Raw genomic sequence first — 17,684 nt, 5'->3', positions numbered from 1 at the left:
ATCAGTCCCCTAACTGCCCATTGTGCAACTCAAACCAAGAAATGGATTCGGAACACCTCAAAATCTGTGCTTCATTGGCTGACCATGATAATATCTTTGAAAAATATTGGAGTGCAAGAGGTCAAATGACTTTATTGTCAAACGCCTGGAATTAAAAAACAACAACAACAATTTCAACACTGGAGGCACTGGCTAATAATATAATTTCAACAAAAGAATAATTTGGAAAGATGTGAAACTGATTTCCTTCATATTCCAAACATTTCTGGCACTAGAAGGGAAACTTTTCATCACACCCCTTTCACATTTTAATGGAATATAGCTCATTTCGAAGCTCAAGAAAATGAGAATAAGAAACAACCTTGAAAGTATGCCGAAGTTGCTTCTAAAGGTGTAAATTCTAATTAAATGTCACTACATACCGACAGACATACTGCAATACTTGATATTCATTCATTCATTTATTTTATTCCATAGATCTTACATGAGCAATGAAGCTTTAAGATGTGGAACATGTCAACATTTTACAATATTACAATTACAATTTTTACAAATTTTTATAGTTTTACAATTTAGTAATTTTCTACAATTTTTACAATTTTGTACAATTTTTTTACATTTTTTTTACATTTTGGCGAGATGTAGTGAGATGAGATGAGGTCCGAGGATTCGCCAAAATATTACCCAGCATTTGCCTTTTCGGTGGGGGAAACCTCGGAAAAACCCAACCAGGTAATCAATTCAAAGGGGGTAATCAAATCAAAGGGGTTGATGCCAAGGACTCGCCATAGACCATCCGGCTTCAGTCCCACAGCTGGGGAAAACCTCCGAAGAAACCAAAGTCCAAAGGGGGATAATTATATCATTGTTCGCGTAGCTCAACCGATTAGTGACATGCCTTTCAAGTAAAATTTCTGGGTTCGATTCTCAGTTACTTTTTTTATTTTAAAACAAAAACATATAGAGGGCAGGACTTCTGATAGAAATAAACAGAGCCCTCGTCAATTGGTTCTAGCTGAACGAACAAGAAGGTTCCTGCTGTGCATCTAACGTGATTTTTCAGTTTGTTTACATTACGCAAGGTGTATTAGATCTGGAATTAGAGACTTTTTGGTGGCTAGATGAATCCGTTAAACATAGCTCGTGATCTCTGCAACTAGTGCAGAGTTAAGCTGTTTTGTTTGCAAGAAAATAAGTAAGAAATAGTTTTATTTTATTAGTTTAGTGTAATAACATCTATTTTTTTTTTTTGCCTTTAGATTACAAATAATGAAAAAAAAAAAAACAATAAAAACTAACAAAAACATTACACAAGAAAATAAAACATTATAAGAAAAAAAATGACAAAATGCGTATTCAATTTGAACACAGTCTCCTACTTAACAGCTAAATATGCTATCTGTTGAGGTAACTTAATGTCCTTCAAAAGCCGTTCCATGTCCATTACACATTCAAATACAACTGTTTCATGATTCTTGTAACGTTATTTAAGCCCTTTTAATAAAAATTTCGGCATGTTTTTATTTTATATTCTGATTCAGGTCTCCCAGGGCAATAAAATAAGCTATCATTTGTTAAACTCTGGAGGAGGCAATGAAAAGTTTCCCTTGTAAGTAATGAAATTATCCATTATGCTTCTTAATTCCATTGGGGTAGAAGCATTTGAAATGTGGATATGAAGAATGGAATGTGTGAAGTGGACAGACAGAACAAGAAATGAAGCTGTGTTGGAAAGAGTGGGTGAAGAAAGAATGATGCTGAAACTGATCAGGAAGAGAAAAAGGAATTGGTTGGGTCACTGGCTGAGAAGAAACTGCCTACTGAAGGATGCACTAGAAGGAATGGTGAACGGAGAAGAGTTCGGGGTAGAAGAAGATATCAGATGATAAGAGTACATTAAGATATATTATGATATATGGATCATATCAGGAAACGAAGAGGAAGGCAGAAAATAGGAAAGATTGGAGAAAGATGGGTTTGCAGTGAAAGACCTACCCTTAGGCAGAACACTAAATGAATGATATATGATTATGTTCGAGATCTCTATCATTATATTTTAAACTTGTTTTCTTCCAAAACAACGCCGATCCTTGTCTAAAAGTTTGTGTTATTGTGCATATCACTTGAAACCTCGCTCAGTCCGTAGATCGGTGGATAAAAAAAAAAGTAGTCCAGGCCTTCCATAAAAATGAACTAAACACAGTTTGGTATCACACTGTTACACAGAGTGGATCATTGTTAGATAATAATTAAACCTAATAATGCAACTGTCTAAGTAAATAGGTATTACATGAACAATTTATGAAAACCACAAGAAAAAGATAATAAGATCTCAAATAGTGGCTTACCCTCACTGACTTGAAGAGTGTGTCTCATCATCAAGTCCCGTTGCTGCTGTAAGAACTGCTCCCGCTCACGTTGTTGTTTTGAGATCTCACTTTCCTCATTTCCTTTCCTATCTGTCAGATCTATCACCTGCTTACAGGAATTAAAAATTGTTTTACCACAAAACTATATGGCAGTTTAAATTCGTAGATTAACTTACACAATCCTAAAGCAACTTCAATGAAAAAAGTTTCTATGCATAATAACAACAAGTAAACAGAAATTAGGCAATATTCTGTATAAAAATAAGAGCTTATTTCATTTATTCTACCTGACAACGAATAGGATTAACAAGGTGTACAGCTATAACTTTCATTATTATGTATTGTTGTAATTTATAACACAACCATATAAAAATAGACTTTCTTAATTATTGGTATATATTACACGATATCCAAAGAGACAGTCTTGGGGTCGTAATTACCAGAAGCATCTATGGTACAAATTTCATTCCGGATTTTCACATCTCTTTTATTTTTAGATACTACATGAAACCACAAAGGTTAGCTAAGAGATAGAAAGTAGGAATTGTAGATATATCATAGAATGGCAGTTTTGAAACTTTTCTGGCATTCATTAGTCAAATGTGACAAAATTCAGTGATAAGCCATAAACTTTGTGTGATGTAGGTGAAATTAATTTTCCTTCCGGAAGAGGCTGTATTTTTATCTTTTTCGTAAGCAAAATTAATATGACATAACAGTGAATTGAATTGAAAGAGGTGAATTGGGAGGACAAATTTAAAAGGTACACAAACGCGTCCTTGCAAGGGGTTCGGGGCTGCAAGAAACTAAATATGTGAGCTCCAAGCCTGTTGGCCACTAGTCTCACTCCGGGTTACACTGCTCCACTGAAGGAGCTCTAGAAAATTTTGAAGGGGATAACCGAAAATGGACGTAACCTCTTAGATACCACATACGCGAGGGGGACGGAAATGTGATCAAAGTGATCATGGGACGAGACGAAGAGGAGATGGCTGGTGCAAATCTGCACATTGAGATGAACTGTGTCATTTTGCAGTGCAGGAGCAGGCGAGAAGACTCTGTCGTCTGTTGTTCGATGACAAGGCAGTTGAAGACTGCCAGGAGAGACGCCGTGAATTCTGAATCTGCAAATTGAAAGGTTCCCTGTCCTTTCGCATTGCGACTACATGAGTGACCTTGCACATGTATTTCATAATTTTATAGACTGAACTAAGGCATTAAGTTGTTTGTTACAAAAAAAGGGGGGCTTATGGGGAAGGGCATATAGGTCTGTGGCCCATTTCTCTTAGGGCTCATCCCGACATTTGTCTTAATGCCTTAGGAAAACCACGGAAATACCTTAGGCAGGCTGAGTTGTCTCAATATAAGAGACTAGCCAATTTGGCTTTTAGATAATAGGTCGATTGATTTATGAATTTATGATAGATGTAATTATTAATTAATTTAGAGTAATTAAGGGGGTAATGGGGATATGAATGCAGGTCCGTGGCCCATTTCTCTTAGGGCTCATCCCAACATTTGTCTTAGCGCCTTAGGAAGACCACGGAAAAACCTTAGGCAGGATATGACATAACAGGTCTTGAACCTATCTATTATAGAGCGTTTGAGCCAAGATGTCCTCCACTACCATGAAAACTGGCTGGTGGGCAGGAATGATGCGAGTCTCAGCATTATGCCTCTCACTAGTATGGCAGATTTCCACGGCTCTCAAGTCAATATTCAGTGCGTCCCTGTTGTGCACGTTTTGTGTTGTGATGTACAGTTTAGAAAACGCATTTTTATATGAAAGACTTTCCTGAAATATACGTGGAGAACATGTTGCCGTAAATTCAGGCGTCGTTTCCTGGATGGTCCTGTGCCAAATAAGAAAACAATATAGACTCGTAAAGAAATTTAATGAGACAGACTTGGTTCAAAATAAGAAGCGTCGAGTGAATAAATGGGTATTAACTGAGGAAACAGTAGATGAAATAGGCTTTTGATTAGAACGAAGCCCTCAAAAATCTTTGTGCAGATTAGCCCAGGAAGTAGGGGTGTCAAAAACCTCAGTTCAACATGTCATTAAATTGTTGAAGTTAAAATCGTAGGGAAAAACGTAATACGGCGAACGCAAAGCTCCGCCCACGTCCCCTTTCCACTTTTCCCCTACAAGCTCACCACACACCCTAGCGGGAAAGAGTGGAAATAGGGGTTTAGGGTGGGGTGACATCTAGTGTAGGAAAGTGGAACAAAAAGAGTAACGATATCTACGAATCAAAAGAGGAACTTCGTCCTGTCAGTCTCTCTCTCCAGCCTCTCCTTCCCTGTTCCTTGCTTCATGTCTCTCTCTCTCTCTCTTTTTTTTTTTTTTCTTACGACTTCGCAGAAGGGGAGATTCGATCCGAGAAAGTTCGTAACTATTCGTAACTAAACCTAAACGCACGCTTTTTGTTCACGCTTCAGACCTCTTGGCTACCGAAGCGAGTTAGGGGTAGAAGGGAAAATGAATCTATTTATGTTTAAGGGAACTGCCATAACGTACTGTGGAAGGGGACAATGACCGAATAGCGTGGGTAGAAACTGGCGGGCTTGTGAATGTCGCTGGGTAGGGGTTAACTACGGGGGTGGCATAAGCTTCATTGTGTCCGTATCCAGCTTCGTGTACAGACGTAACCACGTGTAGTGATGAGCCGTACCGAAGACGTGTACTTCTTCCTCAGATTGTGCAGGGAGAATTTGAAGGCGGATACGGTAAGGTACTGTGAGGAGCATGGACTACTTGCTAGTCATTACGAGTGTCCAACCTGTGGGAAAAAAGACTACTGTGTTACTTCGAGGATGTGCAAAGTTAACAGGTGAGTGTTGTTGTGCAAAGTTAACAGGTGAGTGTTGTTTAATGAAAACCACATTACATTGTGTTGTGTTGTGTTGTGTTGTGTCAGTACATGTTGTGGACAGTTGCCTAATGCGTATTGTGTAATGCGTATTGCATTGTGGTTGTGGACAGTTGTCTAATGGGTATTGTCTAACGCGTATTGCATTGTGGTTGTGGACAGTTGTCTAATATGTATTGTCTAATGCGTATTACAATGTGGTAGGCAGTGATCCATCGTAGCGGGACAGATAGTAGAGAGAGACAGTAGAGAGAGAGAGAGAGAGAGAGCATGCGAGCGAGGTGCCGAGCGGCACGGGTGGGGATAACTTCCCCTACTGGCGTTTGCCGTAATACGTTTTTGCCAAATCGTACTGTGTAGTGCATCACATAAGTGAAAATGAATACAGAAACTGTCCAGGAATGTGCTGAAGCGATGTCAAGCATGCTTGAATGCTGAAGGTCACCATTTCCAAGGTAAGCCTTTTATTTCAGAATTATGAGCTTTATTTTGCCGCAAATTACGGTCACCGTTTGGCGGGAGACGGGTGATCCATATAGCATGCGGAAGCCATGTGGCCACCGGTAGTGAGTAGTGGACATCTTGGCTCGAATGCTGTGCATGTTATGACAGTAGGAGAGGAGGTGTATTGAAGCAAAAGAAGAAGAAAAATGTGGACATTTACCTCAGCTGATTCGTCAGTTTCTGGAGCTTCCTCCAATTGACCTCCACCTGATTGGCTTCTGCTTCCAGCTCTTGTTAGTACAGTCTGACGAATTTGCTATATGAAAGAAATGGTTTATAAAATTAATTTTATGGAAATATATTACTTACTTCTATTCTTTAGATTACCTTAAATTGCTATATTTGCCTGCACAACGATGTTCTAAACACACGTGGAAATGTTGAAATAAATTTGTAGTTTAATGGGAAGGCTTGCTTCTTGAATAAGGAAAATATCTACATTATTATCTGAGAGTATATTGGCTAGTTCAATCTTCTTAGCTGATGTTATACCGCCAGCATTCCATTGTAAGATGTTTAGTTGATTCTGTACCATTAAAGTAGTCCCTACCCGGAGATCCGATTGGGGGACTATTTTACCTCCGGATAATTTTACTGAAAATGGCAAGTTGTAGCCGATTTAAGTGAACACCATATTTTAACGTTTTGTAGTTTAATGGAAAGCCTGCATAGAATTGGAATATATCAGTCCCCTAACTGCCCATTGTGCAACTCAAACCAAGAAATGGATTTGGAACACCTCAAAATCTCTGCTTCAATGGCTGACCATGATAATATCTTTGAAAAATATTGGAGTGCAAGAGGTCAAATGACTTTATTGTCAAACGCCTGGCATTAGAAAACAACAACAACAGTTTAATGGGAAGTCACTAGCAACTTCGTCCATACTGAAATAGTTTTGTACTTTTTAACACTTTTGTCGTTTTCATATTTGGCATAAAAAAGAGAACTAGTAAGAAAAATGTTTAGTTTGTGAACATCCAAACACATGTAGACCAGTGTCAATTGTAAAATCTTAGACAAAAAGTGACCAAATGCCATATGTTAGGTCTCCTTCAGAAGACTTCGGTTGATTCTGTGAGAGCTTAGGTTTATATGTAAAGGGATTTCTTAAGCACGACTCCGCTTTGTTTTCCCTTTGTTTTGTTTGTTTGTTGCTTTTTCTGTCTGTTTATAGGTCAAGTGTTATGAATAATCCATAACAAAGATATGTTGAAGGGGCAAATTTGATGCAAAATGAACATCCTTTCTCTATACTAAAAGCCAGGTTATGAACCGACTAAACAGGAAGCAACGTTCTGTTGTGCTCTTTCTGAGCTCTGTTGCCACATAGTGGCGAGAGATTCAAAGCGTGTTCAGCATTTGTCACCGATATGTTTGAAATAACTGTCATAGCTGTGTTTTCAATTATTAATTTAATAAAGAAGTATATAACGAATTCAAACATTTCAGTTAAACGAACGAACGAACGATTCGATTCAAATAATAATGATAATGATAATAATAACGATAATAATATAGTGTTATCTAATTTATATCAACATATATTATAGTAATTTTTATTTTATTTTGAGTCGTGTTATAAATCGAATTAACTATTTGGCTATTTTTGTACATCAATAATAATAATTTAATGGATATGATTTTAATTTTATGTTTATACTGAGTGAGTCATGTATATTCAATTATTATTATTATTATTATTATTATTATTAATTCTCATATATATCAACAAGCAAATATACGAATTTATATTAAAAAAAAAAAATAATTTCTGTCTCTCCAGACTTAAAAATCCGCTTCCTTTTTGTATCGTAACATTCGGGAGAATTCATTATTCTATTCGAGTACTACTGTATATAGTTCTCGATAACACTATCAATAATATTAGCAATTAAAGTTATTGTTTTTAAGAAAGCACCAGCTAATGACACTGGTACAAAATGCGACTCGTAATGCACATGGTATTGCAAATGAACAGGGAAGTTTGGCTACACTGTCTCCGTGATCCCGTTGCCAGATTTTCGTTAGCAGACGACATTTTCACGTGAGGTCCTATGAAAAGCTCCGTTCTCCTTCTCCTCTCCACCCCCCACACTCAACGTGTCATTGTTGCACAGACTACCCCTCTAACCCGCACTTTCCTCTCGCCCACCCAACTACTTCCTGTTTAGTCGGTTCATAACCTGGCTTTTAGTATAGTCGTGTGAACCAGGCGCTGTAGGAGAATGGTCATTTTTTGTGTCTAAGACTGTCTATAACAAAATGAACGAATATTTACCTGCTTAAGCAAGTTGTGGGCTTGTTGTTGGTCGTACACCTGTTTCTCCGGAAGGTACTCCTCATAATGAGTAGGAACAATGGCGATGCTGCTTCCTGTCAACATGGGATGCCCCAAAGGTAACGGAGCTGACTGGGTGCGCCCTAGAGGGCGATGTCCTTGTTTATTCAGTCTCGCATGTGCCACCTTCAACAACAGAGAAACACATTTCAAAGTAATTTATCACTTGAAAAGAACATACACAATCTATACATTGTAAATCTTCATATTAAAAGTAAGAAGATGTATGTATAACTGTAATATAAATACGAATCTCTGAGGGATTACTTCCCCCCCCCCCTCAAATAGGGGTTTTTCCTTAAAAGTGATTCACATAAAATGGGAAGAAAAGGCTAAAATAACTACCGTAATACTAACATGTGTGTTATATACCAAACATTATAATCATTTAATTAGGTCTACAATTATTATTTACAATACATTTCATTATAATATTTCCTAACTCTTCAAAAGGTGAGGCAGGAATGTTTTCCTGTTTAGTTGAATCCGAACCACACTGAAACTGGGTCTTCTACTGGTCGTGCTCGAATTCATGTCAATAAGATTACAATATTTGTTACCAATCAAAACATAATTTGGTTTATAGGTATAAAACAAATAGTTGATGATTAATAAATATATATATATATAATAAATTTTCAGTCAAATACACTTTTCAATTTGTGAGGTCAGATAATCTGTTACATCACAATATTTAATACGAAGTCACTAATATTTTCGACTTTAAAAAGTCATCTTCAGGTGCATGAGATGCAAACAATTTTTAAAATAGGTGATAAGTTAATCTAACAATTAATATTATAGTAAGTAATGCACATGCTGGCATTTACAATTATATAAGTTTCTCAAGAGGCACAAAACTTATATAATTGTAAATGCCAGCACGTGCATTACTTACTATAATATTAATTGTTAGACTAACTTATCACCTAATTTTAAAATTATTTGCATCTCATGCACCTGAAGATGACTTTTTAAAGTCGAAAATATTAGTGACTTCGTATTAAATATTGTGATGTAACAGATTATCTGACCTCACAAATTGAAAAGTGTATTTGACTGAAAATTTATTATATATATTTATTAATTGTATTCACACTTTTCTGAACCAATATGTCTTTCAAATAGTTGATGGTTCACAATTATTATTGTTAGTAATATTAAATCCTTATATGTAAAATAATAATAACAGTAGGCATTGAAAATTTCTTCTTTCTTCTTCGTTATTCCCCATAATGAAGTAGTTGGCAAACCATACTTTTTGTTTTGCCATATGTGATAGTGCTATTTGAGGATTAGCCTCGACATCCCTTATTATTTTCACTTTCCACCCTACAGTTAATTTATTTTCTTCAGTCGCCATTATGATGATGTGTAAACTAACAAAAAAAAAAAACTTGGAAACAGGATCCAAACAACTCGTGAGAACAAAGCAAGCAAAGCAACCACTCTGTAAAAGCAACGCAAAGCAAGATCATAAAGAACTATAAAGAATAATGTCGCTGCATTACTATGGTATCAATGAGATGCGCTATTGAATATGCCAGTACTATTTATTATTGAAAGTCGAGTCGATATTTCGAGCTTCATTATCACAAAATCCACTTGAAAAGTATTCCTTAAAAGCTGAATTTTCGATCAACCAAAGCAGCTATTCTATCAATAGTCTCTAAACACACACCTTCATCTCAAACAGCAGAAATAACTAAAATGCTCTCTCAACTAGTAACACTCAATAAAAGAATTATATTCCAATGGATACCATCCCATTGTGGAATCCTGGGAAACGAGAATGCGGATGCTTTAGCAAAGAAGGGCAGCACTGCTACTTACAGACCTGTTACTAAATCTACGTATTACTCTGTGAAGAGATTTATTAAATCTACATACTTAGACTTCAACAAACAAAATTTGATAACACAATCTCAAGGGAAAAAATGGAACTCTCTGCATCAAAATCCATAGTTAATTCCCGATTTACCACGGAAATCGTCTGTAGCTGCATTTAGATTGGCAACAGGCCATGATTGTTTGGCCAAACACCTGCATAGAATTGGAATATATCAGTCCCCTAACTGCCCATTGTGCAACTCAAACCAAGAAATGGATTCGGAACACCTCAAAATCTGTGCTTCAGTGGCTGGCCATGATAATATCTTTGAAAAATATTGGAGTGCAAGAGGTCAAATGACTTCACTGTCAAATGCCTGGCATTAGAAAACAACAACAACAACAACAACAACAACAATTTCCTTAAAAGTGGTAATTAATTACATTATTCTTATGGTAATATGGCTGGGACTTCAGATTATTCCTTAAAAACGGGAATTCCATGAAAATGGAAATTTCTTAAAAATAGGAATGTTAAAATGGGATTTTACTATAAATGGTATAGACAATACATACACTTTCTATGATATTACTTATACAGTAATGAAAAGCCAATCTAAGTAGACCTATGCCGAGTGAATAGCCCATATCCACCTTCTTACTGATCCATATGTGTATTCACAACTATTAGGTCAAAGATGTCAATACACAGTTTCTCTACCTACATATAAATATCTATTTTGAAAAATATTGGACTGTTACTTCTGTAATAAAAAAAAATCTCTCTTTCAATGAAAATGAAAGACATAGTTACCTACTTATTTTTTACACAGTTTCTTCTTGAAAAACATTAAGAGAATTTTTAAGATCTACTTTAAAGTAAATAATTATTTTATGCTAATTTCATTTATGTCGAAGGAATTGAGATCAAATGCCACTATTTTCTCCTCTCCTCCCCACGAAGAGAAAACTTTGTTACATTCGACATGGACTATTGAATATGAACAAAATTCCATCCATAGCTTCAGAAAAATGACTGTGTATAGACAGACATGCAAAAAAACTTGTTCAATGCCCAGTACACTGAATAGCCAAATTTCCAATGAAATCTCAGAACCATTTTACTTAGCATTGCAGTATCAATACTCTGAAGAATGGGAAAGTAATCATATTTAGTACTTTTCAATAAACTCATTGCATTTTACGATGAAAGAGTAATGGAACGGAGAAAAAATCTCTCCGGCGCCAGGATTTGAACCCGGGTTTTCAGCTCTACGTGCTGATGCTTTATCCACTAAACCACACCGGATACCCACCCCGGCGTAGGACAGAATCGTCTCAGATTAAGTTCCAACTCTTGGGTTCCCTCTAGTGGCCGCCCTCTGCACTACGTCATAGATGTCTATGAACGTAGGACTGAAGTCCACACATGTGCTGAGGTGCACTCGTTATGAGTAACTAGTTGGCCGGGATCTGACGGAATAAGCGCTGTCTTAAATCACGAAGTGATTTACACATATCACATATATATTATTTTTAATGTACTGAAGTACATATGATATTTCCATGCAGATATTCTGCGTCATCATACGATGAAAGAGTAATGGAACGGAGAAAAATTCTATCCGGCGCCGAGATTTTTTCATTTTACTAATAAGATTTCAAAAACAGAGATTATACTATATTATTAAAACTACAAGAGTGAAGAATATACTAATTCCAAATATGCAACGAACCTCTCTCTCTTTTGCAGGAAGAAAGAGGTGAGTGAATTTATAATTCAGAAATAATATATAATTTGTCATACTAAACTAAAATAATATTTCTAATTGTGATAATGAATTCGAGGGGTGGGGGGGGGGAAGATATTTCATTCAGAATGTTCTATTGAATGATCCAGTTCCTTCAATACTCAAAAAATTACTTGTGAAAATGTAGCCTATATAAACTACACAAGTTTTAAGTATCACTTCATGAAAAATTAACTTAAAAAATTACAGTATTATGGTAACAAGAAACGATAAGAACTGCTTTAATTCACTCAGAAGGGAATATACAGACATTAGGAATTAGTATACTGGCCTTACCTGAGTGTCTGTGATTGGAGCACATTGATAAACGCTTGGCAATATATTTCCATGATGAGCCTGCTCCAAAGATTGCATCTGCTTATGAATATAACTAGGAGAGCTGGGGTTGCTATATTCACCGTCAATAACTGCAAGCATACATTAAAACAGTGCATTATAAGATAAGACACTTAAAATCTTGAAAAATTTACAATACTAGAACTTCAATTATGATAAAATGAATTAATTTTTAACCACTAACGGTCTTACTAATAAGAACTCTTATACAGACGTTTAACTGTTCTATGCTTACACAGTGAATAGCTCGTTTATAAGTTGTGTGTAAATTCCTGACTAATAATCACTATATACGTCGTTTCTAACAGTACAACTGTTACACAGCTACTTAATAGTTTTGTCATTATTTTATTACGAAGGTAACATAATATCTGATATTCTCTGTTGCACCCGACAGTGTGCCACACTAAGTATCGATACTACAACTGGGTCTGATCAAAGAGTACAGCTACAGCAATATTATTCTAATTATTCTGTGCTCTTTGTTTTGTTCTTCTGTGGTTACAAGGCAACCATCATCATAAAATGACAGCTGTTAAAAGGCAGCCATTTTTTTCTATATACAACGCTTAAACAAGGGGTTTTGTGTATATAACTACTGCAAGGCAATTCCCATGTATAGTTACATGCTGTTTATACATCCATTGCTTATGCATGGTTTATTAGTAAGACTGTAAGAATATAAAATCTATTTCAGTCTCTGAATTTATATTTGACCAATGCCATTAAATTAATTATAATTGATTGAATTAAATTAGCTCATAAATTAAGTTACTACTTTACCTTATAGGTTTATCTAAATCTAAATAAATATGTAGTCTACTAGTCTTTAAAACTTTAAAACTTAACTGAAGAATATAGCTGGAGAACTTTTTAAGTGTAGTGTAAATATTTATAATTTAAATATGTATTGTATTGATTAAGGCTGGTTGAGTGGAAGAGAAGGCCTTATGGCCTTAACTCTGCCAGCAAAAATAAAACATTATTATTATTATTATTATTATTATTATTATTATTATTCTAAATAAATAAATAAATAAATAAAATAAATTATTATTAACACACTTGATGAAAAACTGATTGCTCACTTTATAGCATATACTTACTTACTTACTGGCTTTTAAGGAACCAGGAGTTTCATTGCCGCCCTCACATAAGCCTGCCATTGGTCCCTATCCTGAGCAAGATTAATCCATCTCTACCATCATATCTCACCTCCCTCAAATCCATTTTAATATTACCTTTCCCTCTACATCTCGGCCTCCCCAAAGATCTTTCTCCCTCCAACCTCCCAACTAACACTCTATATGCATTTCTGGATTCGACCATGCCCTACCCATCTCAAACGTCTGGATTTAATGTTCCTAATTATGTCAGGTGAAGAATACAATGCGTGCAGTTCTGTGTTGTGTAACTTTCTCCATTCTCCTGTAACTTCATCCCTCTTAGCCCCAAATATTTTCCTAAGCACCTTATTCTCAAACACCCTTAACCTATATAAATCCAATATAAGTTTTAAGAAAGGTACCAACCTGGGAGAGTGGGATAAAAGGGAAGAGTTCCAGGTAGCATCTGCCCTGTAAGGGGCATGCCCAATCTCGCTGTAAACGCTGCTCGCACTTCTGCCTCTGACACTGGCGCAAGTTTGGTTCCTTCTGATGAGCTGGAGGGGACGGGTGGTCGACCCAAGGATATGTTGGGCATAGAAGGACTGCTATACAACGATAAGTCACTCATACTGCCCTGCTGACTACTGCTTGCCAGTGGGCCATAAGGAGAAACTTCACCTTCCTGAAAAAAGATTGCAATTGTTTTATAATTAGCAGAAATTCAATACTTTTGTACGGTTAAAAATAAGAACAAAATATAAAGCTTCTATTTGTTTATTATTTTAGCACAAAATTGACAAACATTAACATTTTGAAACAAAATTAGAACATTTTCAAAAAAAAAAAAAAAAACTGATTTTTGTTTATTAGTATTAATATCAACATGGCTGACCTAATCCATCTTTTGTAACTGTTCACTACATCTTCTACCCACTAGTCTATAGCTCTAGAGTGTACATGGAATTGTGTATAATATGCATTCTTGTTCAACTAATTACCATGATACATTTTTTTTTTCTTATTTGCAAAAATATGATTCTTCCCCTCCCCTTCTTATTTCTTTATTAGGAAGTCTATTAGTTTCATTCCTGACACTTTCTATGCATTTTATTTATTTAGTGTTTAGTCAATAAACACATCTCTAACATTTGATTATTTTATATAAAACTTGTGGTTATTAAAGTACTATATTGTTAAAATAATTTATTTCAACACCATTTCTGATTTGCTTCAGTCATTTTTTTTTTTCAGCAACCTCACTCAGATGTAAGACAACGAATGTACATCCTAAATTCTAGGTCATAACTGATATTCTAGGAGTATTAGACAATAAAATGAGTTAATTATGATAATAATTTTAGATTACATAGCAAGAGTATTAAAGAAATATTTGCATCTAATTCTTTACTTACTTACTTACTTACAAATGGCTTTTAAGGAACCCGAAGGTTCATTGCCGCCCTCACATAAGCCCGCCAGCGGTCCCTATCCTGTGCAAGATTAATCCAGTCTCTATCATCATACCCCACCTCCCTCAAATCCATTTTAATATTATCCTCCCATCTACGTCTCGGCATCCCTAAATGTCTTTTTCCCTCCGGTCTCCCAACTAACACTCTATATGCATTTCTGGATTCGCTCATACGTGCTACATGCCCTGCCCATCTCAAACGTCTGGATTTAATGTTCCTAATTATGTCAGGTGAAGAATACAATGCGTGCAGTTCTGTGTTGTGTAACTTTCTCCATTCTCCTGTAACTTCATCCCGCTTAGCCCCAAATATTTTCCAAGCACCTTATTCTCAAACACCCTGAACCTATGTTCCTCTCTCAGAGTATCTAATTCTTTAATCTTTTAAAATTAAATTCGTGCTCATACGAGGCGTGTTCTTAAAGTAAGTTCCAAAAGGGTGTAGTAAGTAAACGGGAAGATATTTACAAACCATTTTTGTTGCATTGTATTCCCCGCACTTCAATTACTTCTCAACATAATCTCCACCATTATTGAGGCATTTATCGAATCATGGCACAAGTCTTTCTATTCCTTCATTGTACAATTTGCCCGCCTGCGATGCGAACCACTCCCGCACTGCTGTTTTCACTTCATTGTCGCCATCAAAACGTTGACCACCGAGGAACTTCTTGAGGTGCAGGAAGAGATGAAAGTCACTCGGAGCCAAATCCGGGCTGTAGGGGGGATGGTCAATTTGTTCCCAGCCAAATTTCGAGATGAGATTTTGGGTGTCACGAGCTGCGTGTGACCATCTCCTGACCATTCCATCACTAATGGCATCATCACCATACACCTCACAAAGTTTGAAGATGAATGTATGCTGGTTTGATGTTTCTCGCATTCAAGAAACGGATAACAGACTGCATCTCACAGTCGGCGGGGTGCTCGATCACTTTAAACATTTCAACTGATCACAACTAACCACACACACAGACTGAAGCTCTGAAACTGCATGCACAGCTTGCCTGAGGACTGAAGAAGAAAACACGCATGCGCAAAATAACGATTGCAGTGTTGCGATGGCTATAATTGAAAACGGAACTTACTTTAAGAACACGCCTCGTATTTTTGTAAAATGCTTATATTTGTAAGTGCATGTAAACACATTTCAGTATGCATCTACTCTTCAAAAAGCCTAGAAATATAAATTTACAATATTAAACTAATGATGCTGTTTGACACATTACCGTGGAGTATTTCTTCAATTATTGTCTTACCAAAACATTAATAAACATATTCACAGAATGTAACATTGTGCTTACCTCCTGAATGGGTGTATTTCTGCCTGCAGTTGGAGAAGCTTGAGCATTTGCAACACTGGGAGGGGAATTGGGTCCTGAGTCTGGATTGCTGTTTGTAGTATCAACTGAGAGAAAGATAAACAGAAATACATTCAGATTATGTCACAAATTAAATCCGAACTTCAAGTATTAGCACACTTCAATACAGCTACTTCTATGAAAAATATAATCAAATACACATGAAGCAATAATAAACAAGTCGTGCAGTAATCATTAGTCTACATTCCAAGGATTTAACACTTCCAAAACATTTGTCAAAACACATCGTGCAATTAGCAACGAACTGTCCTACAACTCACAATGCAAAAAACAGCTGGTTAAATTGTTCCATGGAGAATAGGTTGTTTATGTGACCGTTTCTTGTAGGTATAAAATCTTTCTAATTTGATGTATACTGTACAAATAAAAATAAAAGAGAGATAGAAATAGACCAAGCTTAAGGGGAGAGGATGGTATTTTTTTTTAATTTTTTCCTATTTGGTATAAAATATTAATTTTTTGTATGTAGAGAGCTCATAGCTGTGGCAACTCAACCAAATAAAAGTATTTTGAAAAAAAAAAAAAAATTATTTCGGTGCCCAAATTTGAAAAAAATGTACCCAATGCAGGATTGTATTAAAACCGATATATCTAAACCTTTTTTAAAGATAGATTCGAACAGTTTTTTTGCAATGTATTTGCAAAAGCATGTTCTACAAACTGTCTGTAACAGAATTTTGATATTAGTCCCTACGTTTGTAAAATAAACAATTAAAATTTAATAACAATTTTCTGATTTCCTTTCTTGCAAACAAACGGACGTATTTTTTAAATGAAATCAATTAACAGAATTCTGTTACAGAGAAAAGTTTCCTAATAATTTAAAGAATGTGTGTTCTAAATTTCATGCATGTATCTTTAATAGTTCAGAAATTATATCCATTTTTGTCTGACAATGTAGCAAAAAAAATGGTTACTGGAAATCGTTAAAAACGGGCGTGTGATTTAATAAAAATCCATAGCGCCGGAAGTTTAAAAATGACGTCTCAACATCCGATAAGGGCACAAATACCCACAAAATGTTATGCAATGCATTCCACACATATCAAAGGGTATTTTAAAGAAAAAAAAAAAAATTTTTTTTTGAAAATTTAATTTACTGGAAACAACAATAAAAGTGGCCGAGTGATTTAAAAATCCATAACGCAGGAAGTTTAAAAATGGCGACTCAACATCCGATAAGGGCACAAATACCCACAAAATGTTATGCTATGCATTTCACACATATCACAGAGTATTTTAAAGAATTTTTTTTTTTTAATTTACTCATTTTTCACCAAAAAGTACCATCCTCTCCCCTTAAGTGATATACGTCTCCTATGTATAACCAACTTTAATAAGATGTGCCATAATTAAAGGACAGAAACAGAAATAAGTACTGTGATTTGACTGCAATTTACGAGAAAATTCTGACTCAATATGCAGAAATAAATTCAGTCAATCATCACTATTAACTCCCTTACATAAATTTAATATTCCAATCACACTGTGTAACCTTACTATAATCCTTCCATCATGGAGAAGCGATTAAAAAGTATATTTACGTAATTGGTTGTAACCAGGGCTCGAAATGGGTGTTTTCATGAACCAGAATGCTCTGTTATTTTTGTGGACAGGTGCTGTTAATGACGACAACGAAGGAATTAATGACTAGTAAA

General features: G+C 35.6%; 1 protein-coding gene across 17 annotated transcripts in view; it reads right to left on the bottom strand.

Annotated features, from left to right (window-relative positions):
* The window catches only part of HDAC4 (histone deacetylase 4), a 582,774-nt gene that overhangs the window by 34,505 nt on the left and 530,585 nt on the right, over positions 1-17,684 (bottom strand). For all 17 annotated transcript variants that reach the window (XM_069844548.1, XM_069844563.1, XM_069844558.1 and 14 more), the window contains 6 exons: positions 15,949-16,052; positions 13,597-13,855; positions 12,005-12,135; positions 8,028-8,213; positions 5,907-6,002; positions 2,349-2,475 (listed from right to left, as the gene is read on the bottom strand). In XM_069844548.1, coding sequence (XP_069700649.1) covers positions 2,349-2,475; positions 5,907-6,002; positions 8,028-8,213; positions 12,005-12,135; positions 13,597-13,855; positions 15,949-16,052 — 903 coding nt within the window. The remainder of the gene's footprint in view (positions 1-2,348; positions 2,476-5,906; positions 6,003-8,027; positions 8,214-12,004; positions 12,136-13,596; positions 13,856-15,948; positions 16,053-17,684) is intronic.

The sequence above is a fragment of the Periplaneta americana genome, chromosome 13 (genome assembly GCF_040183065.1).
Source record: "Periplaneta americana isolate PAMFEO1 chromosome 13, P.americana_PAMFEO1_priV1, whole genome shotgun sequence".
NCBI lineage: Eukaryota > Metazoa > Arthropoda > Insecta > Blattodea > Blattidae > Periplaneta > Periplaneta americana.
The sequence above is the reverse complement of the archived record's forward strand: the minus strand, read 5'-3'. Positions and strand labels throughout refer to the sequence as shown.